The 27,500-nt window shown below is 36.8% G+C and overlaps 1 protein-coding gene across 1 annotated transcript in view; it reads right to left on the minus strand.

The window, feature by feature from the left end:
* The window catches only part of zranb3 (zinc finger, RAN-binding domain containing 3), a 58,422-nt gene that overhangs the window by 1,212 nt on the left and 29,710 nt on the right, over positions 1-27,500 (minus strand). Inside the window, exons 10-21 of the mRNA XM_082139940.1 lie at positions 25,517-25,636; positions 23,269-23,388; positions 21,620-21,799; positions 21,200-21,364; positions 20,428-20,827; positions 16,397-16,633; positions 14,664-14,770; positions 10,867-10,968; positions 10,622-10,764; positions 9,164-9,301; positions 4,912-5,251; positions 378-509 (exon numbers count right to left, since the gene is read on the minus strand). Of these exons, the coding sequence (XP_081996066.1) occupies positions 378-509; positions 4,912-5,251; positions 9,164-9,301; positions 10,622-10,764; positions 10,867-10,968; positions 14,664-14,770; positions 16,397-16,633; positions 20,428-20,827; positions 21,200-21,364; positions 21,620-21,799; positions 23,269-23,388; positions 25,517-25,636 (2,184 nt within the window). The remainder of the gene's footprint in view (positions 1-377; positions 510-4,911; positions 5,252-9,163; positions 9,302-10,621; positions 10,765-10,866; positions 10,969-14,663; positions 14,771-16,396; positions 16,634-20,427; positions 20,828-21,199; positions 21,365-21,619; positions 21,800-23,268; positions 23,389-25,516; positions 25,637-27,500) is intronic.

Below are 27,500 nucleotides of genomic sequence, written 5' to 3' on the forward strand. Positions count from 1 at the left end.
CACAAATTCGTCACCAAATCGTACAAATGAATTGCATATTCATAAGAAAATTTCGAATTAAATCCTATTTAAATTCAATTAAATTAATTTAAAGAATATATAACATGCTAATATAATATATAAATTATTATTATTCACTTATATTAAATATTTACATAAATATTCAGAAACATTTAAAATGTATTTATGTATATAATAAATACAAGTATATTTAACACGAAGGTTTCTATAAAAAAAATAAAAAATATTATTATTATTATTATTATTTTTATATATATATATATATATATATATATAATAAAATAAAATTGATTTTATTTAAATTACATATAATTTTCCTGTAAATAAATAGTATAGTATATATGTGTTTGCTGTACCATACGATGGCAGACGGTGCAAAGGGTTTGAAGGTTGTCCAGGGAACACTGTCCTCCCCCTCTGTACACAGGGTTAATGTGGTCCACCTGCCAGAACTGTCCCTCCATGGGACTCTGTATCATCTCATTCAGCTGCAACACAGTGTCAGATAAATCATCAGATAACACAACGTGAAGAGAAACCTGCAGAGCAATCAAATTTGAGTTTGAATTCAGCCTAAAATTAATAATACAAGTGAACAAATATTTATTTTTCTATGACCGATATAATACATATTATTTTTATGCCCAAGTGTCCGATAAGAGGAATCTTTTTATTTGCTGATTTTATTTGCAGCTTTTTTAAACAATAACTAAACCATTGTCAAAAATAATAAAAATAATATTATAATTAATTTGAATAAAAATATTTTTTATCATTAATAACAACAACACAAATATGTTTATAATCCATCAATAATAATAATAATAGTACTTTTTAAAAAGAGTATTATTATTAACAATAATATTGAATAAAAATATTGTTTATTATTACCAACAACAATTTAATAGAAATATTGCTATATTAAATAATAATAATAATAATAATAATAATCCAAAGTATTTATCACCCATATTGTTATTTGTTTATTTAATAAAAGTACTATCATTAATACAAGTATATTATAATAATAATTTAATTGTTGTAATTAAAACTTATTATTTTAAATGTTATTAATAATATTAATACATTTTAATAAAAATATGAATAATGAATATTTGTGTCATTAACAGCAGCAGCAACAACGATTTAAAAAACATTTTGTTCTTTGTACTATTATTAATAACAACAATAATACTTCTAATAATTTTGATAAAAGCACTATCATAGTTAAAAATAAAATAGTAATAATAATAATAATAATAATAATAAAAGTGTTGTTATTTTCATTACTAATATGAACAACACAAACAATAATAAAAAAAAAGATAGTTTATAATTAATAACGGAAATATTTTTTAATAATTTTTTTTTTTGTGAATCTAACTGTGAAGCTTAAAATTAACAAAGTTTCCTGTTAAGCGATTAAAATCCCCCAGTAATCAATAATTTTATCCCTTATAAACTCATCTTTGATCACCAAAACGCCGCGACGCGTAGTTACATTTTTGAGGAGGTGCACGTCAGGGTACGGCGAAGGGTACGACGTATGGTACACGTCAATGCGTATGTTACGCCGTACCTTCTACGCGCACCCGACGCAGAAGTATAAATTGGCCTTAACTCTACACCCTTGCTTCACTGTAAATTACTCCCGCCTCCACTCACTCACACCAGCTCTTCATTGTAAATTACTCCCGCCTCCACTCACTCACACCAGCTCTTCATTGTAAATTACTCCTGCCTCCACTCACTCACACCAGCTCAAAATACCTGATCCACTCGACTTCACTGTAGTAAACGCTGCACGATGGCAAGGAAATGCAAATACTGGTTTCATTCAGCCATACATATTTGAACAGGAACTAATTCAGAAGAAAAAGTGGAAGAGTGAATTATACAGGCTCGTCTACTAGTCGAGAATGGTAATGCGTTTTATGTATCGCTCTCTAAGTCTGACACATAATAACTGATATGATTAGCCTTTGGCTTGACTACATTATCAAACAGCTAATAACGTGTTGCTAATGTTACTCAAACCATGTTCCCGTTCACCATCTCAGAGTCAGACTGCCTTCTAACAATCATCAGAAACGCTTTGAACAACCCCGAACGTCAGTGAAGAAAGGCATATAGTTCATCATAACATCATAATATACATAATTAACCCCCTATATTGCTAAATGTACCCAGATTTTTCATATCAACAGAAAAATATACTTAGGATAACCTGGCTTCTCAGCAGTTAATGATATGCTAAAGCCCGCCCACACGTTGACGTGATTGGTCACATGTTTGTGACGTAGAGAACAGGGGCGATTTCAAACCGCGTTTTTGAGAGTCTTTTTTTTTTCACTGCAGTTTTAAGGAGAAAATACTCCGCAATGGTGTTGACTGATGAATTTGCACATGGTTTAGACATTGATTTTTCACCACAGGGGGGTCATTAAGTAAAAAAGTGTGAATGCTGATTAACAAATATCAATCAAACCAATTGTCGGCTTGTCACTTGAAACTCAGCACCACCCAAGAGAGTCTGGAGTGTCTTAAAAGTGTCGTTGTTGTGTGTAAAGCCTTTTCATTCCTGTTGTTTTATTGAACAGCGACATGAAAGTGCTCTGAATAGCCCACCGGGAACTCTAGGAAAACATAATTCCCTCATTCCAAACCGCTCCGCGGGCTTTTCAACAGACCGCCGTGATGAAGGACTTCAGGTGTTTCACCAGGATTAAAGCTCGAGTGGAAATCACAAGTGGAAGATCAGCGCTGGGAACACAAAGAGGCCGAAGCCGAAGCGCTGGCATTTCAGTCGGCATCTGTTTTTATCCTCGCGGTCTCCGGGGGAAACAGTGCAGCGCTAGGAATCAATCCTCTCCTTCCCCCTCAACTGAGTCGGCCAATAATTATCCTAAATCTCTCAGGAGCCCCGGGGGTCGCGGCACGGAGGATAACCTCCCGGTACCAGAGTGGGAAGTTTCCTTCCTAGACCTCGGAAGTCGATAAGTCAACACGTACACATGCTAATGCTAGGAAACGCCAACCGCACACAAACGTCTCTCCGTAACAATCCTTCGCATGTACGACAGTGAGCTTGTTTGTGCGTCGAGGGCACTTGGAGCTTAAAGCGCGTTATTGATCAGGCATCTGCCGCTCGGGGCTCTAACAGAAAAGCCGAACAAAAATCAAACCTGCACCTCGTAGCAATGCACTGTGGGAAAAATCAATGGCAATCTGACAGACTAGGTGTTGTGTTAAGGCTGGATGCTCCAGGGAGGAAAGGACGGCGGGTGTTTGTGTGCTACACGATGAGGCCATGTGTGTGTGTGTCTGTGTGTGTGTGTGTGTGTGTGTGTGTGAGAACTCCACTGATAACTCTATAGAGAGAGTCAGAGAGCAGACGCCCAAGGCCGCTAAGCTCTTATTGCCTCTGCAAGCTAAACAGGCCATCTTTATTTATCTTTCTCTGTAAGCAATATTTTCTCAATAAAATGCAGCGTCTGCCGAGCTCCTTTCAAATGTTTTGGGGATAATTCTGGCTAATGTGCTTTTGGAAGCGACTAATGCACACTTTTCGGAAACCCTGGCCAACATCCCAGACGAAATAAAGTCCTGGTCGTACACCCCACGCAGATCCTGCTAGAGGAAGTTTTTGAACAGAAGGAACAAGGGGGTAATCGGATGCTTTTGGATATGGATAGATCTCAGAAATTCAAAGGAAAGAAAAATCACTATTGAGGTCTTGTTAATATTTCAATTATTTCTCTCTGGAGAGCAGATGATGATGTTGATGATAATAGCTATTATTATTGTTATTATTAACAACAACAACAAATAATAATAATAATATGCCACAAATAATAATAATAATTATTATTTTTAACAATAACATTAATAATAATAATTGTGGCGCATTTAATAATGATGGCACATTACCGTTTATTATTATCATTAATAATAATAATATTAATGACAATATTATTATTTTATTATTATTTGTGGCATATTTAACAGTATTTGTTGTTAATAACAATAACTATTATTAACAACGAATAATAATAACAATATTTCACAAATATTATAATGATGATCATTAATATTATTGTTATAAATAACAAACAATATACCAAAAATAATAATAAAACAATATTAATTTTATAATTATGATTATTACTATTATTATATGATTATTATTTGTGGCATATTTATTATCATTTGTTGTTAATAACAATAACCGTTACTAATAACAACAAATAATAATAATAATAATAATAGCTATTATTAACAACTAATAATAATAATAATAATAAAAATGCCACAAATATTATTATGATCATTATTATCATTTAAAACAATAATATAAATATTATATATTATTATTATTATTGTTATTATAATACCAACAACTAATAATAAAAATATGCCACAAATATAGTAGTAGAAGTAGTAATAATAATACAAATAAAATAATTGTGGCATATTTTCAACAAGCATTACATCAAAAAAAATAAAAAAAATAAAGAAGGTCTGCACTATAAATTTCATCTTAATTATACAATTCACAATTTTTTTTAGAGTCTAGTGTGCCTTTATTTACTGTGTTTTTTTTTTGGTCTTGACAACTAATAGCTGGAAGAGTGCAGTGATTTCTTTAAGTTAAAAATACGGAAACTTTACTGTGTATTTGCATTGCAGTTTTAAAACAGACCAGAATAAGCTTGATGAGTGAATTCACTAAACATTTGAGCAAGTTTAGCATGGAATAATTCAGCATAAAAAAACCCCATAGGCCAATGTAAAATGCCGCTATAGTAATAGCTAGTAATATAATTGTCACCACTGTCACTCTTTTCTGGCCAAGAATGAGGGCATGAAGCTCCTATAAATGTGCCCAACCTGTTTGAGAGGAAGTTGTGCCAGCCAGGTGTTGTCCAGCATCTCCTTGCGGTGTGTGTGCGGGGCGTCCCGGACCTGCACGTACAGCTGGTGGGCGTTCAGTCCGCAGTGCTGACACACACCCTGCTCCGTCTCCAGCACGCGGGCGCGCATGTACCCCTGATTGGAGCGCAGCTGGAAGTCCTCCATACAGGCAGGGCTGCAGAAGCCTCCTGCCCAGCCAGAGTGCTCCCCGCTGGGCTTCTGGCAGGACAGACACAGGGGGGTCCCTGCCGAGTCCACAGCCTGCAGGTAACCGGCCGAAGTGTTTGTCTGAATACAAACGGAGCTCTCGGATTCGCTGCGGACACAAAGACACAATATAAAGCGGATTTTTACAGTTTCCGAAGGAATGTCACTGGTGCTGGCTGTGAAAACACTTGCTGCTACACAGTTACAAGGGTGTTCTGAGTGGTTTTTACAGCAATGCAATGCAGTAGCTATGATGTTCTTGATGGTTGCCTATGTAGGGTTGAAAATAATCAAAGACATTTGCTTTAACTGTTTCAACCCCCCTCTTTCTTACACCAAGGACCATTAGTAATTCGTAAAAACAGAGGTATTGATAATGCTCAAGGCCTGTAGGCCAATGTGTGCGCATCGGGGGTCTACGAATTGTCACACCTTTAGCACAGTGGGGGAAGTTGTCATTTTCTAATTGGTCAGTTTGAATGCCTTTCATTTGGGTTACAGTCATATGGTCAAGTAAGGGATATTGCAACTGTTGCTGTGTCTTTTATTCTCTGGCTCTTCTTTTCTTTGTCTCTTTCTCATCTCTCTCCTTTTCTATCTCTCAGGTAACGTTCTACATATATGCTGGGTACGATTAATGGTATGGTTTTTATCATCTCATGTATTTTATCATCTATTTTGTAACTATTTTAAGTTAAACCATAACCATATTGTCATTAAACCCTTTCAATTGCAAATGCTGTGCTAACTAGTTTTTATTAGGTATTTACTTTGATGCCACAAATAAATATCTATTAATAATTATTTCAAAAAGAAACTAAATGACAAATAGAAATAAGTTATCAAAAACATAAAAATATCTGTCATTTGTGACTATTAATCATTTTAAAAATGCATAAATATGGCACATACTATTATTATTTTATAATAATGTAGTTAGTTTTAAAAAGCAAACGTAAAAATGACACATTTTGCATGTTATCGGACCCTTAAACAAAAATTTGTGACTAATTATATTGCAAACTGCACAAATGACAATAGCTTTAACAATAATAATGTTATTATTACATTTACTGTTATTCTAATGCAGTTATTGTTTAAAAAACAAATAAATGTATAAATGAAACCACAAATAAAAATTGGTTCTGCAAAACAGTTATTGGACACTTAAACATGAGAATATGTAATTTTTGACTTGGATAGATTTGCTAGAAACCGCATAAATATGACACTAACAATAAAAATAATACTATTATTATTATTATTATTATACAAATGTATTGTTCCAAAAAAGCATAAATAAAATTATACAAAAAATGCATAATTATCTGTAATTTTCAACCATGTAGATTTGCAAAAAACAAACAAAAACAAAACAGCAAGACATAAACACGGCACAAATAATAATAATAATAATAATTTATATTATTATCATTATACAAAGTACGATTTTGTTTGAAAAAGCAGAAAAAATCTATACATAAAAATCTGCTCTGCATACGTTTTTAGTCACGTGAACCAAAATAATCTTTGTCGTATTGGTCATAAAAAAAAAATTGACTTCGTCACAAATGTTGGCAGGCATCATCACATTCAACCACAAAACAACCAAGCATCTTCCTTCGCCGACTAATTTCACATCTCCCAAATATGATCAACGTGTGATTAAGTGTGTATGTATGCGACTAATCTTCACTGCGCTAACTAGTCTAAAGTTCATCAGGAAAGACTTTCTCTCTAATTCTCCATCAGTTCTCTCTCTCTCTCTGGCTTCTTCCTCTTTTCTCTCCATCTCCTAAAAATATCCAGCCCCAGACAGCGCTCAGTACGTCGCAGTTTTTTCCTCCCGCGGTTTCCATGGCGACGCCGCAGCACTCGCATGTGTGTGGATTAAGCTCTTATCCTCTGCACTAAGCATTCTTGAGCACACTCTACACACACACACACATCCCAGGTTTACAAGGTTAACCGTTCGCTACTACACACATAATCACATGCGGAAATGCACTTTCAAAATAAATTGTTACTTGCTGTGCAATATATATCTTTTTTCCAGAGAGCAATGCAAATTCATAAAAATGTATCTGTCAGCGTCAGTCTCCACCCTGACCAAGGGGGGGAAGTAATTTGATGATCCAAAAGCCAAGTGAAAAATATATCTATTCATTTCCATTTCTGCATTAGATACACCTGGGGTAGCAGCCGCCGCGGTTTGAGGTCTGAGCGCGAGATCTCATCGTGCAAGAAGAAAGTCTGATGACTTTTACACGTACAGACAAAGTACGAGAGGAAACAGCTGTCACATATGATCAGAAAGCCGTGCCGTGGCTGACAGGGTGTGTGTGTGTGTGTGTGTGTGTTGATGACTTCATCAGCAATTGCGCCGTTATTCTCTTGTTCCTGTCAGAGCGGCGGTGTCGAGAACTCGCTGAGATTGTGTCGTTTGTGTGGTCGCCTCATCAAACCCAATGTGGAGAAGGTTTAGAGGTTTTTTTTAAAGAATTTAATGTTTGAAATACTCTCTAGATGCTAAGTGGGTGTTGCTGTGTGGTTGCTAGGGTGTTATGAGAGGTTTTTGCTGCATTGCTATGATGTTCTTGATGGCTGTCTTTAGAGATGGGATCAGGATTTACCAAATACGGATTTCTTGTCATCATGATCAGCCAACCGGTCTCAATCATTCAAGCGTTATTTTTAAGTGATATCTAAGTTCTCTATTGACTGTCAATGTTAACCCCTTACACCCTGAAGCCATTTTTTTATGATTTCACATCTAAGTGGCATATTTAAAAGCAATGGTAACTAAATAAAACATTTTTTATCATGTTTGGAGGTTCTTGTTACATCACTGCAGAGAAAACAGAGATGCAAATTATTGATTTATTTAGTTATTATTAATGCTTGACATGATGACTATTAGAAAGTATATACACTATAAACTCTAAATTGCATTTTTTGGTAAACTGCTTTGAAAGGATATGTATTGTGAAAAGCGCTATACAAATAAATTAGAATTGAAATGATTACATGACAGGTCATAAAGTCAGGTATGGACTTGTTCATAATCATGTCAACTACATCTGGGCCAAATTTTGTGTTGATATCTCAAAGCAATCAAAAGTTATGGCATTTGGAAGTGGAACCATGGCAACCTTTATCAAAAGTCCAAAAACCTCTCTAAACAAGTGACCTGAGTGATTTACTGGACATAAGAACTACTCATAAAGCATAAAAATATTTATAATTACACAGAATAAGTAACAAGTATTAAGATCCATATTTATGAGTGATGATCTTCCAGCGCTGTTTCAGCTGTGTGCTCAAATTCTATGGCATACGATAAATCAAGACCTGTCACTCTGAGCGATTGATCCAATCCAAGCGTTCTCCGGCTGTAAAACAGTGTCTCGACCCACCATACCCGAGATCCAGTTTCCATTGGCTGAACTTTCAAATGATGTTGGAAAACACTGCAGGGCAATTCCACGCAAAACTGTCACATCCATAACGCCAACACAATGCCATGGTATTTAGTTGGCGTTATGGATGTGACAGTTTTGCGTGGAATTGCCCTGCATCAAGTTCGTGACGCGATCAGATCCCGGAAGTCCTATAGCTTTAGCCAAGCAGCATGTCAGTGTCACTCCGTGAGTTTTTTTTAGGATCTATGCGTCATGTGTGAGTTCGTTTGATTCAAAACAACCTGCTCTAAATAAAGAGGTGCGATTTACTATGGTTTACTAATGTTTCATGAAGTTATAAAGCAGAACGTAACTCAAAAGCCTAATCTGTGTACTGTTTTCATGCGCATCGGCGGCGACTTTTTGCGGTTTTACGTCAATAAATCGCAATCGGTTGGTGAGATCGGCCAAATTTAGTGACTACCGATCGAGTCATAGAATGTGGTTATCGACTCATACCGATCGGCGGTAGATCGATCGGAGCATCCCTAGTTGTCATAGCATTGCTAGGTGTTCTTGGGTGGTTCTCAGGGCATTGCTATAACATTCAATATTGAAACCTGTTGGTGTGGTCAGTAGGTTTGGATGTGGATCTTCCTTTCAGGGCGACGTTGTCCTTGTTGATGATGCGGAGGGCTCCGCCCTCTTTCTGGGCCACAGCGATGGAGGTCTGAGCTACATCCTGTTTGGAGAGATACCTGAGAGAGAGAGAGAGAGAGAGAGAGTTAGTCTGAGAACCATAAAGGGAACATCATGGTGCCATTAAAGGAAAGTACAGTATCTGCTACTGTATAAAACTCTGACTCAGTGTAAAATGTCAGGAAATTCTAATAAAATGTATAATCTAATGTCTAATAAACTCAAATTAAAAACCTCCTCAACAATAATTTCACATGATTCACAACCTCATGTAAAACTGATAAATATTGTGCTTTACTTTAAGTCAACTTAAAACAATCTTCACATAAACCCATTACAATAAATGTCACATTTACCTGCCCTCCAACATATCAGAGCTCAATCTTTTCTGTTGGCCCCAGTCAGACCGGTTCAGATTTCTACTTGCCCGGGTAAAATTGACAAAAAGTTATTGTTTTTGTTGTTTTCGACCCATGTGACCTTGTAGACAGTGCTTTAAGATTTGTAGGTAGGTCCAACAGGTAGGATATGTATAGAAATTGAATAAAGTTATCAAACACTTCATAGTCTTCCCTGCATAAATTATAAATTAAATATAGATTAATCCTTATTAATGCTACAAAAGTTATTCAGTCAAGAGCAGTGACTGATTTTCTCCTTTTTTGATTGGTTCTTTGATTAACAGTAATGACAGACAGTAGCAGGCGTATTAGGCTGCTGTCACTTTAAGACATGATACGGATCTGACACGCATAACTCCTTATGTTATTTTGGCATAATTTTGTCCGTTCAAGTGCTGTCTGAAGCGGGTTTCTGTGCACATAAGTCGTGTGTATGAAACTGTTTTCAACATATATAATAATAAGAAATTATTCTTGTGCAGCAAATCATCATATTAGAATGATTTCTGAAGGATCATGTGACACTGAAGACTGGAGTAATGATGCCACAAATTCCGCTTTCATCACAGGAATGAATTACATTTTAATATATATTAGTTATTTTAAATTGTAATAATATTTCACAATATTACAGTTTTCACTGTATTTTTTGATTAAATAAATTCAGCCTTGGTGAGATTAAGAGACTTCTTTCAAAAACATTTTTTAAAAATCGTACCGACCACAAATATTTGACCGGTAGTGTGTGAATTGGAGAAATAGATTCAAAATAAAATAAAAAAAAGTAAAAAAATAATAAAATACATGCATTCTAAATTAAGTAAAATAAAGGTTCCGTGATTCTGAAGTGTGGGGGAAACAAAATAAACAAAAACAGCTTAATTTGATAGACATCCACATGTGAGCTAATCAGATTGAGATGCGCCCACATGTCCCAATCCTCTCCAGCTTTGATAGCGTATGTGTGTCTTCGCTTGCCTGGAGGTGCTGCTGTGCCGTCGCTGTGATTGTGTGAGTTCCTCCAGCAGCAGGATAGGGCTGTGAAACACTCTTCCACTCTTTCTCACCATCCTCTGCCTCATCGCAGTCAGAGAGCTCCACTCACGCACGAATCGCACAACCTGACACACACACACACACAGATGTGTTTCAAGAAATCTGATGAAACAGTACTTGAAGATCCCGTCACACACACACACACACACACACACACACACACCTACCTGTCTCCTGTTCTCGCTGTGATTGAATTCTGGTGGCAGTTCCTCCCAGTTCTGCAGTCTGATATCCAAGGGAATGAAGTTACAGTGGAGCGGGAGGCCATCCTGTAGAGAGAAACACACACACACACACACACACACACATCAAACTCAGTTCTGATCATATATACTGAATATTTACAATTTATTTATTATTTGGTTGACGATATAAAATTAACCAACAATGTGAATATGGAGATAATTTAACTGTTTTTATTTGAATTTCCTCAAGACTGTGCTAGTGGACTAGTTTCGTGTCAATATTTAGAAATTTCATTTCTGTGAATCAGTTCTTTCAAACTGCTAGATTCAATGAATTGGTGCAAAATTATTCAATGATTCATTTGAGTCTTCACTCGAAAGTGTTCACAGAAACCTCTGTGGGGCGTTTGACCGTTTTAAAATGTTTTGGTAAAAGCGTATGTAGGTAGAGTATTATGTTGTTGCACACATAAATAAATTATAAAAAAAAAATTATGTTTAGTAAATAAGGAAAATATGCCCATTACTTTTTATTGAACATTCTGATCTCAACGTTTAATCTGGGGAAAAAATAAAGGTAATTTATGAATATATATATATATATATATATATATGATAAATATAAATATAATTATAATTATATATATATATATATATATATATATAAATATAAATGGATTCAAAAAGATAAAATATATTTTTTTTTTAATTACCTGACATGATACACAACTGCAGCTAAAACTAATGAAATATTTAAATAAAATAGATATTGTATAAGATCATGAACATATGATTTTTAAAAAAGTGTATATTGGCTAAAAAATATTAATACACTATTCCACAAACCTAATACCTATAATAATTTTTCAATATGTTTAATAAATAAAATTCCAATAAAATTTTGAAACAAATCCAATTTAATATATATATATATATATATATATTAAAAAAAAACAAATATATATATACACATATACACACACACGTACGTTTTTTTTTTTTAAATAACATAATATGATTCACAGCGCAGCTGAAACTCATGAAAAGGATAGGAAAAAAAGAACGATTTTAATTAAACAGATTTATAGTTGTAAGTTACTTTTAGACTGAGCAGTATTACTACACTATACCACAAATCTAATACCTATTATTATTATGCCAAAATATTTACAGAAAAATTAGTAACTATGATTTTTTTTTAAAACACATATAAAACAGTCAGTACAGTAGTTAGAGAATATAAAAACTTCAACATGGCTGTTTCTTTAAGTGAGAAATAACGAATATGAAGAAACACCTAAAGGTCATCGCTCAAGGTCATGATGACAGGAAGCTGTGGTTGAAAAAGCAGAGACGTTCCTTAAAGAGCTGCCAATCACAAATATGGCCCTTATAGGCACCTGTCCAGTTTTCATACACCAGCTGGACCGCCGTCCTCCAACGTCTGTCCACAGGGAACCACTAGGCCCTTTAGAAAATATTACATTTCCAGCCCACGGCAGGCCTCTTTTCCAGCTCTGCCTCTGTCTTCTTACGAAACTCCACCATTCATCACTGCTCAGCTGAAATCGCCTCAGGAAAAGCTCTTATTAAAAACGAACCCGGATAATATTTCTCAATCAAAGTCAATTAGAGGCCCCCTGCTTATATCTGCTTCCATTTAATACAGTTGCAGAGAACTATAAGAATCCCAGCGTTACGCTGTACAAACGAGGACTGTGCGATTTCAACACTTTATTTGCCCTCAGATTAACACTGGAATCCCTGGTCATCCAACCGTGTGTTCAGGACTCTGGAACGAGATAATATTTAAGGCTAGACACACTAGAGCTCCTGGTGCAGGTCTGAGTGAGTTAAGTATGAAAGAAATCTGGATGAATTCGCAGAATTGAAGTGTTTCTGACAAAGTTGTACAATAAATATATTTTTATGCCTTGCATACTTAAACATTTGGTTTTCTAGGGCATTTGGTTGTGAATTCTGTAAAATTATTGGCATAACATTATTGGCTAATTTTTGTAATCGCATCAGCATCAATATTTTATCAAGTACTGTATTTTATCTTCTGAAATGTGCTGCAACTTTTATTCCAAAGCGAATTAATTTCCAACATAAGGTAGTTTCAGTTTTCATTGTAAATAAATTTGTTTTTAAGTTTTCCGTTTATACTAAATGTTTATAATGAATGTCACTATACTGTAATTTATCTTCATTTTATACTTATATTTTTAATTCCTGTTCTGAATACTGTTAAACTTAAGAATTTTTTTGGGAAGTTTAACTAAAATACGTGATTATAGTTTTTATGGTTGCAAGGGTTTTGTTTTATTTAATAGTATTTTACATTATTTCTGAGCGTAAAAATCACCAGATCATCCCGTCAAGCCTCATGACGAAGTGCATCTCAAGAACTGAAGTGGTTCAAGTCTTACCTCTCAAGTCGGTCCTTCAGAGTGTCGTGGACGGGCGAGTTGTCTAAGTTGCAACATCTAGCTACTGGGGTGCCTCAGGGCTCAGTGCTTGGACCACTTCTCTTCTTCTCGCATTACTAGGATCTGTCATTTAGAAACATGGCTTTTCCTGTCACTGCTACACTGATGAGACAAAACTCTACCTCTCATGATCCAATGGTAGCTGCTCGCATCTCAGCCTGCCTGACAGACATTTTTGACTGGATGAAGGACCATCACCTTCAACTCAACCTTGCGAAGACAGAACTGCTTGAGGTCCCAGCCAACTCACTTCATCACAACTACTTCTTTCAGCTAGGTTCATCAACCATAACTCCATCCAGGTCAGCCAGGAACCTTGGAGTTGTGATTGATGATCAGTTAAACTTCACAGACCACATTGCTAGAACTGCCTGATCCTACACACACACACACACACACACACACACACACACACACATATATATATATATATAAAAATGTTGTGTGTGTGTCTTGGAGTTTCTATATAATTATATAAAAGTATTGTACATTTGTTTTCAATTTATATTATTTTTTAAATATTATAAAAAATTCTTCTTATTTTTTTAATAAAATGTTATTTTTTAATATAGTATTCAATAATATACAATGTGTAAAAAATGGCATTTACATTTTTTATTATACTGTTACATTATACATAAAACAATTATGAATAGTAATTTTCTAAATAAAAAGTAATATCTTTTAAAATAGTAGAAAATGTAAAAAAAACTATTTTTTTTAGAAAAATAATATAATAATAAATAAAAAATGTGTTGGGGCCAGTGAAAATGTTGTCAGGCTAAATATAAATCTGAACTCTTCGCTCAACTGAGACAGCAGAAAACATCTTTACTCTTTACTCATCTTTACTTTATTCTAATCCTTACTAAAAAAATACTAAATAGTGAAGGCAACTAGTTTATCTAGTTTTTTTTTGCAGTGCTTTAAAGTGGATGAATATAAACTGTTCATTCAAACAGTCAAAAAGTAACTTACAACTATTAGTATGCTTCAAATCTATTATGAACATTTGCAACTCTAAATTTAAACACGAGCACCACCACTGTAATTTTTTCAGCAAAAGAATCATTGATTCAAAACATTTGATTCAATTCACTGAAACACACAATTCATTTGAACCCGATTCACAGAGATGAGATGCCATTTTGATACTGAAGTTTGAATAGGATACGCTATTAAAACTCACAAAGGTCACGAATAACCAAACAAGAAGTGCCGCAAAATTCGAATCTATCATGACTACTCAATAGCTCTAGGGGTGTTTGGGTTTATCGTCCTCTTTACCTTGTCATAGATGTAGATCCTGTCCGTGTTTTTGCTGGCACAGAACTTCAGACGGTCGTACACGCGAACAGAGTCATCCGACTCCTTTTGAGTGTGATCTTCATTAGCTATCAGAGAGAGAGAGGGAGGGAGACATGATGGGAAAGTCGGAATGACTAATGGAAGAAGGAAAAAAAGAGAAGAGGGCAATGAGAGGACGAGAAGAGCGGACGATCATTATGCTCCATACCGACCACTGATAAAGGTCAGGTTGAGCGCAGCAGAAACGAGCACTCTAACGATGCTAACGAACACTATATTCAGCAGGTACGGAGTGACCTGAAACGATCCTGCTGTTCTAAGAAATCGGATTTGTCCAGATTTCGTCCCACAGAGCCGTTCTACATTCATTTGGGTCAGGCTCGCTGTAAAGGCGCCCCATGAGGCTTAGTTACCAGAACCCTACCGTGGACTAAAATAGCCGAGCCGTCGCCGGCTGGCCAATCACTCCATGTCATTAAAGAGCTATTATGCGTACTGTATGCTGGTGGGAAGCTGGGATTGTCTGTGTGTGGTACCGTAAAGGTGGGTGTTAAGACAAACCCAGCAGTGTCTGAAAATTGCAATCTTTATAAGAATGGTGAACGCTTGTCGATTGTCTAGCTTTAAAATGGCCTGTTATTATCCGTATTTTATATAGACGCACTCTTAGCTGCAGTGACGCAACTGTGAAATTGTTCTTAGAAGGTAATTTTACTTAAAGGGTTATGAGAAAGGCAACAGGAGACAGTTCAAAAAATTTACAAGCTGCTACCTAAATTGTTATAGATTCTTTAATATCCAATTTACAATAGATAAATACTATCTATCCATCTATCTATAGTAACTATCTATCCATCCATCCATCCATATATATAAATTTCTATCCATCTATCCATCTGTCTATATTATCTATCTATCTATAGTATCTATATATAGTATCTATCTATCCATCCATCATCTATATATATAAATATCTATCCATCTGTCTGTCTGTCTGTCTGTCTGTCTATCTATCTATCTATCTATCTATCTATCTATCTATCTATCTATCTATCTATCTATCTATCTATCTATCTATCTATCTATCTATCTATCTATCTATCTATCTATCCATCCATCCATCTATCCATCCATCTATCTATAGTATCTATATATAGTATCTATCTATCTATCATCCATCCATCCATCTATATATATAAATATATATCCATCTGTCTACATTATCTATCTATCTATCTATCTATCTATCTATCTATCTATCTATCTATCTATCTATCTATCTATCTATCTATCTATCTATCTATCTATCTATCTATCTATCTATCTATCTATCTATCTATCTATCTATCTATCTATCCATCCATGTTGCTTACTGAAATTTTCAATTTGTTTCTATTTAAACGTTTAATTTAAAATGTATTCTTTAAAAAAAATTTTTTTTAATTTAAATTACATTTATATTTAACAATCTTGCAATCTTGTAAAACGTGTCGTTCACCTTCTGAAGTTAGTGATGAAATTTAGTTAAATTCAGATCTTCATATCGGTTATTGGGCACTTAAAAACAAATCAAAACCATATTGGTGGAGTTTCTGTCATAAACAAACAATATCTGTCATTCTAAATTAAATAATAAGAGCACCTACATTTAGGGGTGAATTATTCCTTTTAAAATCTTAGTAAAAAGTACTGAAACAGTGTTTGGAACAGACCTGGATTACTACTAGGGAGTGTTTGTGGGGTGAATTCATCACTTCGTTGCATTTCTTGAGATATATCCAGGTGCGTTTCCTCCACATCCTGATTGGCCCGTTGGCTTGGGCGTGCGTGTGGAGTTTGTGGGGTGGTTGGTTCACTTTCGTGGTCTGAATCAGAGATGCAGACGGTAGTGAGCGATGTGGACGAGGAGGATGAGGGGGGGTCCGGTAATGAGGAAGCCGGGCTAAGAGCTAATAGAGAGAGAGAGATAGAGAGAGAGAGAGAGAGAGAGAGAGAGAGAGAGAGAGAGAGAGAGAGAGAAATAGAGGATGAGTTACAATGATGGAGTTTACGTTGGTCGTGAACAACACTGTCGATTGACCACATTTTATGACACAAAACTAGTCTGATTAAACTGATACTTCACTCAAAAATGTAAATTCAGGGCAGAATTCAAAAGTTATTTTTGTGAGCATTTGAACGACCAAATTTTCCTTTATTCTGGCAAACTATCCCTTTACTTTGGCTGGTGAGCTCATACCCAGAGAGGGCCGTCACAGTTCTCCGCAGTCGTCTGATGTGAAGGACATGAAGACGCACCGGCGTTAACGTCGAGCACACTGAGCGAGGAACAGATGCTGTCTGTTTTGCGTTTGACTGATTTCCTTCCCTCAGACCAGCAGTTTCACATCTCTCTGCCATATGGCGCCACGGGACACAAAAAAAAAAAAATCCGATCTACATTTAAAGCCTCCCTTACGCCCTTCCATCTCAGAAAAGCGTCTTTATGATGTCGAGGCGCTGAAATGCATTATCTGTCTCGTAGCTGTTGTCTCACCGTCTCCCCAAGGGGACGATCGTCAAAAACGTGACGGGATGCTCCGTCCATAATGATGAAGTTTTGATGCGCTTTATTTGGATCTGCGAGGCTGTGGAGGAATTTGATAATTGCGATTGTCTTCCTTCGAGGCCGCTAATGAATTTCCACACCTCTGATTCGCTCGTTTGCCTTCTTTTTTCGGATTCTGTCGCTCTTCTTTTTCACACCATCCCCTCCGAGCTTTGCATTACCCTTTCTTTCTCGCCCTCTCCTTCTCACTCTCGCTCTCGCTGAAAGGTCTCGTATGGATCTTCTAAAATGTCAGCTGAATTTGTGAGAAGCCGAATAAAAGCTCCACTGCTGTGCTGTCTCTTAACAAGCGGGCTTGCAGAAAGAAAGCCAGACACTAGCAGAAAACAACTCCCGCTGCGTATCTGAACCCTTATCACTGTCTGGAGTGCTCTACGGTTCCACCTTTGTGGCCGCGGATCTGTAACAGTCCAGGACGGACGGATAAAAAGCCCTGTATTCGTAAACTCACCGCTTTCATTCGGGAAAAATGAAATGCAGAAAGGTTGTTCGAAGGTGCAAACGATCAAACTGAGGACCTGCTGTGAATATCATGCAGATCATGCACCGTTTTCAAAACTGAAATTGGATGATATTTGGATGAGTTGTGTAGATTGGGGAAATTGACCTTGACGGCACCTTTATGACAACATATCTATAAAAGTCAAGGTCAAACAGGTCATAAGTGCTGCATTCGTAAACGCTCACTTTCTTGGTTTCATTATTTATAGAAGGGGGAAAACAGGTTTCGTTCGAAGAAAGACAGTAAAGAAAGAAAGAAAGAAAGCAAGACATCCAAAGGCCAAGCTAGTGCATGATGGGAGGTTTCAGAGGACTACAGTGAATGATATGCAGAACAAACTGAAAGGTTTGAAAGCATAAACATCTTGAGTTGTGTAAATATGCACTATTTGCCCATGACAGTGTTCAGATCAACATTCCTGGTGTCTGATTTTACCAGTCTGAAAAGTTGCCTGGCTTCTCTCAGAAAACAAGTGTTGACATACTGTTGCTGTCATTTAAAAAAAAAACAGCTTTTCACACGAGCTTTGATGGGTGTGTGTTGAGTTGACAGACACAGCGCACCGCATGTTTTTTTTACGCTTCAAATTAAGCTGATAGTCACAGAGAATCAGATATTTGCTGCAAATGATTGATCTACAATGATGTGGTGTCAGCGTTGGGACTGTTTTTGTGAGCGCAAGCAGTTGCTGTGAGAGTGAGAAAGAACGTTTAATTACTCGCACGACCCAAGTCAAAGCTTGTGATATTTTTTAATAGGGTTGTCGACGTGAACGTGTAATTTTAAATCCTTAGCATGTGAAATTGCGTCATTAACGTCACGCAGTTAGATGATCTTAGAAGTCGTGAGTTTATCACAATGAGCATCTACAATAGCGCAAGCATCTGTAACCCTGGTAGGCAGACATTTCTATTCTAACCCTTTAACACGATTTCGCTTCCCTGTTTGCGATCAGGTCATTTTAAGCAGCTAAACTTTCGATTAATCGAGATAAAATTAATCTATAGACAGCCCTAATTTATAGGCGAGTTTTGCCTGGCACCAATCACATTTTTGTTAAAAACATCTAGTTTAATATAATATGATATAATATATTATTATATAATATAATAAAAAAGTATTAAATATTAGTATAAATTATACATTTCTGAAAACTTGTGACTACAGATCTAAAAAAGTAGGAGGCAAATAGCTAAATGCCACTTCACTATAGTCTAAAAATACAAAATAACGATAATAATAATGCTAACTCACAACAACAATAAAACACTCACATATTTTGTAAAAGAAATCTAGTTATAGATGCAGTTTTTAGAAAAGAAAAATCACATGAATAAAGAGGAAGAACATTTTTAGAAATTCGTTTTTTTGCCCCATTTATATATATTTAAAATATATCAATTTTAAAAGTATTAATATTACACACACCTTAGCAAAGCTATGGCATCATGGTTTTTGCTTGGCACCACTTATATTTTTCTATAATAGAGAAAATATCTATATTATTAAAAATATATATAATTTTTTATATATATTTATGTTTTTTTTATAATTAATAAAATATATATGTACATTTAATTAATTAATTATTATTATTATTATAATTAACAGCTTTCAAGTCCTCTTTCATTAAATGATAAAAGAGCAGTGAGAGAATTAACTTTTTTTGGTGTTCCACGAAAGAAAAAGTCATGCAGGTTTAGATTGACATGAGGATGAATAAATCATCACAATTTTCTCTTTTAGCTAAACTATTCTTTTAAAGAACAAAGAAAACATATCATAAACCGTGTGTTTTAAGTGAACGCGTGTCCAGATTGTGGCTTTCAAACACACACAGAGATGTACGTGTGCAATAAGACAGCAGCAGCTGGCCTGGTATGTGCTTATATCTCTGTTTGATTTTGCATCACCAGGCTGTTGTCAGAGGACAGGCTGACGATCTGATCGATGGCATTGGAGTTGATGGCGAAAACAAAGCTTACGAAGATTTCACAAACTTTTCCAGTGGTGACGCTGAACGAAAGCGGCATTCTTGATTTGACAGGTGCCAAAATCCATTCCGCCTCGCCGTGGCCGTGATAATGAGTAATTTTCAATCTGATCTATTTCTGTCGTTCACCGTGCACACCTCCTTTTTAGTCTTCAAGACATTTCTGCCTGTTGTTCTTTCACATTTGGATTCTCTTGGAACTTCTGCGACAGAGAGGAAGGAAGGTTTCGACATTGCTTTACTAAGGATCAGGGCCTTGGATCTGCCGTGCCTTTATAAAGCCGATCAAATACGAAAGGGGTCCAAAAGTCTGAGACTAAACTGAAAATCTGGGGTTCAAAATCTAATTTAAACCTAGAAATAAACAAGGTTTTAGGATTTTGAGTGCTGCTGTCACTAAAACAAAAGATAAACGCAAATCTAAGACAATTAAACTCTTAAAATAGTTGAACTTCAACAACACAACTTTCCTCAACAAGCCACAAGATTTGAGGCTTTATCCACATCAGTAGCACGAAAGAGTTAAGCACATACTGTACGTTTGTTCAAATACAGAATGCTGCTTTGTTGATGGTCCATGTAAAATAAAACTAATGTAAACAGTAAACACATATGGACATGGTATGTGTGTAGATATCACCTTTCTGCACTTTTCGAGGACTTTCACACATCTCACAGCGTAGCATCATTCCGCTGTTAAAGAACGTACATGCCGAACAGTTCCACTTCTGATTGTGGAGCGGAGCCTGCAGTCCCGCCGAGAGCCTGCGGGGGGCGCACAAGGGGCTCTTCTTACCCCCGCGTCGCGACAAGGGGCTAACCTGCCTAAAGCGCTTCACCTGCGGGGAAAAATCCTCCCCCTGGTCGGCCTTCAAACCAGAGCTCTGGATCTCCGGTGTCCGGATAGGCTCCGCCCCCTTTGGTAATTGGGGAAGAGGAGATCCGTCTGAGGCTGAATCCCCAGTTCGTTTCCTCTTCTTTTCTTTGTTCGCAGAGGGGGAAAAGAATGATCGGATGTCGTGCTGCTTGTCCTTTTCAAACTGTGGCGGATGGGAAGAAAAGGAAAAAGAAAAAGAACACTTTTTGTGACACACAAAGTGAAACTTCATCTCGTGACAGCAAAGTGATGAAACCACAGACACTTCTGAAAGAAAAGCACTTTGTGAGGTTCAAGTTTCCACGATTGGACGCCTAGTCATGTTTAGGGATGTCAAAAGTACCAGTTCTGTCACTAACAATGTTGATTCAATCAAAAAAAAGATCATTAACGATAATGAAAACAATGAATGTTAATTTTCATGTATATATTAAACTTTTTGCATAAAGCATATTATTATTTTCTGTTTTAATGGTATCATGACAATCCTAGTCACTTTTATGTTTAATTTGTGGCGATGACCATTTTTACGTACGTGAGAAAAGAAAATTCCGTCTTTGTCGTCCTCAGAATCACCCTTCACGGTCTCGCTTGGCGTCCATGCCTGAGCGAAGTTCAGAAAGTCCCATTTCTCTTGGTCTCCCACCTCAGCCTTCAAATATTCTTTCTTTCCATTCAGAGCGCTGCCCGTAACCGTTTCCTGTCCAATATCATTTGTAAGAATCTCAGCAAATGAAAGCAAATTGTCCCAAACAAGCCCTTATTTTACACTCCAAAGCTTACAGTAGATATTGTGTTTCCTCTTTATTTAGTCCTAAGACTTTATATATTGATTATTTTAAGAGCAATTTGGCAAGTCTGGAAACTAAGTTTCCACCAATTTAAAAGTGTACGTTTAAAGTAATGTTCACAAAAACATTTTGCCTTAACTGAAGCTTAGAGACCGGCGATCTACCTTTCTGTTGAGCATGGACCACATGACCGTGTCAAAGGTTCCTTTGGCGATGAGGTAGTGGATGTGTACGGTCGTGGTCTGTCCTATACGATGTGCTCTGTCCTCTGCTTGTTTGATCTGTCCTGGGTTCCAGTAGAGTTCGGCAAAGACCACGTGAGACGCTGCCGTAAATGTCAAACCCTGAGTGGATACATCATACAGTATTACAGCAATATTTGCATGTCATCCAAAAATCTAAAGTTATTAAGGTTGACACGCTTTAGAGTGTTATGAGGTTTCGTGAAGAATAAAGAAGAACAGTGCAATGGTTACGAGATTGAGGTGTTACGAAGTTGTGTGAAACATTACGGACGTTTATGAGGTTTTACGAAGTAGCGTGAAATGTTATGAACATCAGTGTGAAGTATAAATTAACAGTTCGATGTTTACAAAGTTACGGTGTATTGAGGCTGTGTGAAGTACAAAGTACAGAGTTCACGATGTCAGGAGGATGTGACATACAAACGGGAACATTACAATGTTTAAGGCGTTAAGGTGTTACTTTTTGCGTTAAGTATAAAGAACAGTAAAAAGTATACAATGTTGAATGTTACTGTGTGACATATAAAGGGGAGCATTACAGTTTGTCTGAGGCTGTGTGATGTACAAACGGGAACATTACAGCGTTTACCCTCTTAAGGTGTTACAAGTTTGCATTGATTATAAAGAAGAACCGCGCAATGTATCCAATGTTGAATGTTACAAGACTTTGTAACGTATAAAGGGGGGCATTTCAATTTGTCCAAAGTTGGGGTGTTACAAGGTTGAGTTAAGTGTAAATAATAAAAGACTAGGTTGACAAGGTTGTTTTAAGGTTAAAAAAATAACAATACAATGTTTTCAAGTTTGAGTGTTACATGGTTGTGTGATGTACTCTATAGAGGAATGTTAAAATGATTACAAGGTTGAGTGTTGTGACGTACTACTAAGTATTATTATTATACTGGTAGTACTATTATGTTACAATGTTTACAAGGTGGAGATGTTACAAGGCCGTGTGAAGCATGTCAAACGTACTTACAATGATAACAAGGTTGTGAGACGTACTGTATAGATGAATGTTACAATGATTACAAGGTGGAGTGTTACAAGGTTGTATGAAATACTGTATAGATGAATGTTACAATGATTACAAGGTGGAGTGTTACAAGGTTGTTGAACGTACTGTATAGATGAATGTTAAAATGTTTACGAGGTGGAGATTTTACAAAGTTGTGTGAAGCATTACAAACATACAGTGATTACGAAGTTGAGCATTACAAGGTTGTGAGACTTTCTGAATAGAAGTACGTTACAATGTTTATGAAGTGGAGATGTTACAAGGTTGTGTGAAGCATTTCAAAAATACAATGTCTATGAGGTTGAGCATTACGAGGTTGTCTGACGTATTGTATAGATGAATTTTCCAATGTTTATGAGGTGGTGATGCTACAAATTGTGTGAATCATTTCAAACATACAATGATTATGAGGTTGAGGCGTTACGAACTTGTGTGAAATATAAAGAGGAACAGTGCGATTACAAGGTTGTGTGACGTTTTACAAACAACAGTACAATTTTCGTGAAGTTGAGGTGTCACAACATTGTTTATAAGGTTGAGTCCTCAGTACCTGTCCAGCTGCCTGGATACTTAGTATGGCCACACGCGTGCCTGGATCGTTTTGAAAACGATGCACCAGTTGAATCCTCTCTGCAGAAGGAACGCTGCCATCGATGCGGATATAACTAGCCTGGAAAAGAACGCGGAAAAGAGTGTTTCAAGTAAATTTGGATTTTAAACATTTTTTAATCATCTTTTTATGTGTAAAAGCTTTTTAATGAAGGAAAAATCAAAATGCCTTCCAACTCAAAGCATTGTAAGGAGTATGAAAACCCTTCATAACTATCGATCAGTGCCATAAAGACTGAGTTTTGCAGATCTGTGGTTGTTCAGAGAGCATTTAGCGCACTCAAGTCAAAACTTATCAACAAAGACATCCAGAGCTGGCAACTTTTTAGTGCGTTTCAAGTACATTTTGGGCATTATCATCTTCCTACCATCATCTGACAGCTGTAAAACACAGGTGAAGCGGTGTACAACACCTTTTTCTCTCTCCGCCTGGCAGAACTTCAGAACTTTTCTCACCCGTGTTAATTTTAGCTTCCTGCCTAACATTTCTTCCCATCTCTCGCTCGGATTGCAAGGAGCGTGACAGGTGTGAGAACGCAGGGAGCGCATAAGCTGCCCCGTTCGCATGCGATCACACCTGCTGGTGCGAGGCCCCCCTCTTCCCCATAAGATTCATAAGCACCAATTAACGGCATGGTGACTAAAAAAAGGAAGAAAATCTTCACCGTGTCTGGGATCAAACGTCTGGTCAGAGAGCAGCGAAACAAGAAAGTGAGAGAGATTGAGGAAAAGAGGGGGCTGGGGGTCTAAAAGAAGACGAAATTGACAAAACAAGCTCTCATTAAAACAGTGAGATATCTGTGAAGTCACCGTGTCGGCAACCAGTCGCGCTCTTTAGGGTGCAAAGTGTTTTTAGCGTGCCGCTGTGTGAACAGGGACAAAAAGAACGGATAGTGGTAAAAGATGAATCAAGAGCTCTGATGAAATGTCTGTTAGTTCAAACCAAAGTTTATGATGGTTTCGTCAGACCTGGATCAATATTCTGGACCAGAATTTGAGTACTTGATCAATCTGAGTTGTAAATGAAGCATTCAGACCATTTTGTGAACTGGACCAACTGATTCAATCTAAACATCTAAGCCAAATAATAGAGCAAAACTATTGAAATTTCAATAAACCATAGTTTTTATTTCCATGATGTTTCCATAACCTTATCAATTTAATTAATTTCCATGAATTTTCAAGAATTTGAAATCACTTTTTACCTCAAGTTGAAAAAAAAACCCAAAACACTCTTAATGTTTGATTTACAAATCAGACTAATCAGGTTCTCGAACTCAACTCAATTTTAACGGAAATATTACTGAATCACTTGATCCAGTTCACAAAACAAGTCTGAATGATTCATTTCCAACCGGACTGATCAGGTTCTCGAACTCAACTCACTTTTTAACAAAACAAAAAACACTGATTTGTTTGATCCGGTTCACAAAATCAGTACTATTAATTTACAAGTCTATCTAATCAGGATCTAAAATTCAACTCACTGACTCCAACACAAAATGTGTGTTTAATTCATGAATCAAACATCGTTACTCCAAGAACTCTAATGAAAGCGACTAGAAGGACGGATGTCAAAATGATTTCATAAGACTTGAAATATAGCGCACAAGCCGAATGGACGATTTTTTATTAAACTTTTATGAATCTTTCCAATAGCACAATATTTGAAATTTCTCTAATATTGTTCATCAGAATATAGAAAGTCATTTAGCTTTAGAACAACAGGCGATGACAGAATGATGACAGAATTGACGTTTTTGCATGAATTTAGAAAAATATATAACTAAACTAGTAGTTCACACAAACTCACCTGATTGACAGCAAGACTCTGACCCATTCTTTTGCTGTAAGAATGAACCAGTGCCCTACTGAGGGAATGTGTTAAAGCAAAGAATGAACTCTGCCCAGGGAATCAACACGCTCTCCTTCACCTCCTTTAGTCCTGTCAAGCCCTTTCATTCGGTGTTTTTTCCACAAAAACACTTTTTTCTCTCATTCAGCTCACACACACACACACAAATACACACCTCTCTTTCTCTCTCTGAATGGGTCAGTGTGTGTGTGTTGGGACGGTGGTGTGACAGGCTTTGCTGCTGGCTGATTTAATGAACAGTGTTGAGGTGCTGACATACTTTTGCTTTCACTGGAGTCTCAGCTCGCGCACACACACACACACACACACACACCTTGGCCTCGATGGCAGCCTCGGTACACGCCTGCAGCATGCTGAGATGATGAGCAAAGACCAGAAACTTCAGCTGTTCGGTCTCCAGCATCATCTTTATATAGTCCTTCACCGCTCCGGCCTGAGAGAGACGGAAAGAAAGAGAAAAATAAAACGCATCGTGATGCAGCCAGGAAATGCAATTTAGGAATTCCAACTAATATGTCGCAAAATTCATTTTAAATACACAACCGTTCAAATGTTTGGGGTCGGTATGATTTTTTTTTTTCTGCTCTTCTGCTCATCAAATCTACATTTATTTGACCAAATATACAGTAAAAAGAGTAATATTGTGAAATACTATTACTATTTAAAATAACCGTTTTTCAATTATAACTTATTTTGAAAGGTAATTTCTTCCTGTGATTTCCCTGTGAAATTTCAGCATCATTACTCCAGTCATCAGCATCACATGATCCCTTCAGGAATCATTATAAAAATGCTGATTTGCAGCTCAAGAAACGTTTATTTTTATGATCAATTCTGAAAACAGTTGTGCTGTTCAATATCTTTGTGGAAACCATGATTCATTTTACTCTTTGATAAATAGAAAGTTAAATAATTAAAGTCAATAGAACAGCATTTACTTGAAATAGAAATCTTTCATAATATTATAAATGTGTCCTTTTGTGTGTGTCCTTTTGTGTGTGTGTGTGTGTGTGTGTGTGTGTGTGTGTGTGTGTGTGTGTGTGTGTGTAAAAACAATCCAGCGCAACCGCATAGCAATGCCCTGGCAACCTTCCTAGCAGCTTCTGTAAAAATCTAGTCAATAATTTAATTATTTATAAGAGACATTGGTGTCTTTTACAATATTGCAGTTGCCACGTTTCATAAATAAAACATGTTATCTGTGATTTACCACATTTAAAGAGGTTCTGTTTTACCAGTTTAATCTCAATCTCCTTTTATCCTCCGATACCTGCTTTTCCCTCTCCAAAAAAATCCTCTTAAATCCCTAAACTTTGAGATGAACTCGAGCTAATGCCCGTTATGTCTAGCGTAGTTGTTAAATGAACAGCGTATCGAGTCATTTGCCGCAAGCCAGTCCTCTTTTCCTGAGTTTCAAAGCTGTGCTCCAATTTCTCATTACTGGAGAGTTTTGCCTTTTTAATATCGCCTAATTGGCGCCCAAAACTGCCTGTGAAGGAGCGCAAAGGCTTTTTTTTTTTACAGCCTCAAGTGTGCGTGTGCGCGTGGTGGCTCCGGCTCACTCATTTTCACTTGGCAAAAACAGCGATTTCAAAAAGTGACACCATTCCTGACGCCGCACATTTCTGCCCTGAGAGAGCGAGAGGATATCATCTCAGCGGCAAACAATAAATGAAAGAGCGAGGAGGACAAGAGCAGCAGGGACCAGAACACACGGGTTTGACAAATTAAAAAAAAAACACACACGGTGGCACGTCGGGGACGCACACTGCTTTCACACGCGGGCTGGTTTGATGCACACACACGGTGGGAAGCTTGATTCAAGACACACGCTGTGCTCAGGAGGACGATATAAAGTGGTTGTAGTTTGAGAAGAAAGAACGTCCAAAACTCCTGGTGGAAAGCAAATGTGTTGGTAGAGCCTGCTTTTCATGACAAAACTGTGCGAAGTCACTTTCCTGTGACGTTAAAGTTCATCCGAGTGATGCAAAAATCACAAAAAGTTACTGCAGGTCTCGCCTGGAGCTCATAAAAACACCTTGTTAAGTCTCGGAAACAGCGAGATCTGCAGGAAAAGATGTCGGGCAATCAAAAAGGTCAGCATTAAGGTCGGCTCAGCGCTGGACCGGCCCCCCTGGAGCTCGTTCCCATGGCAATGCCGCGGTGTTTGATGTGGAGAACAGAAGGGCCGGTTGCCATGGTGGTCGTTAGCGGCGATATCACGCTGTCCCTCATCGTTAGAGGGAACGAGAGAGAGGGAAACTCACTGCAGATGGCCGTTATTCTGATGGCATTCA

The sequence above is a fragment of the Leuciscus leuciscus genome (genome assembly GCF_965113295.1).
Source record: "Leuciscus leuciscus genome assembly, chromosome: 15".
Lineage (NCBI taxonomy): Eukaryota > Metazoa > Chordata > Actinopteri > Cypriniformes > Leuciscidae > Leuciscus > Leuciscus leuciscus.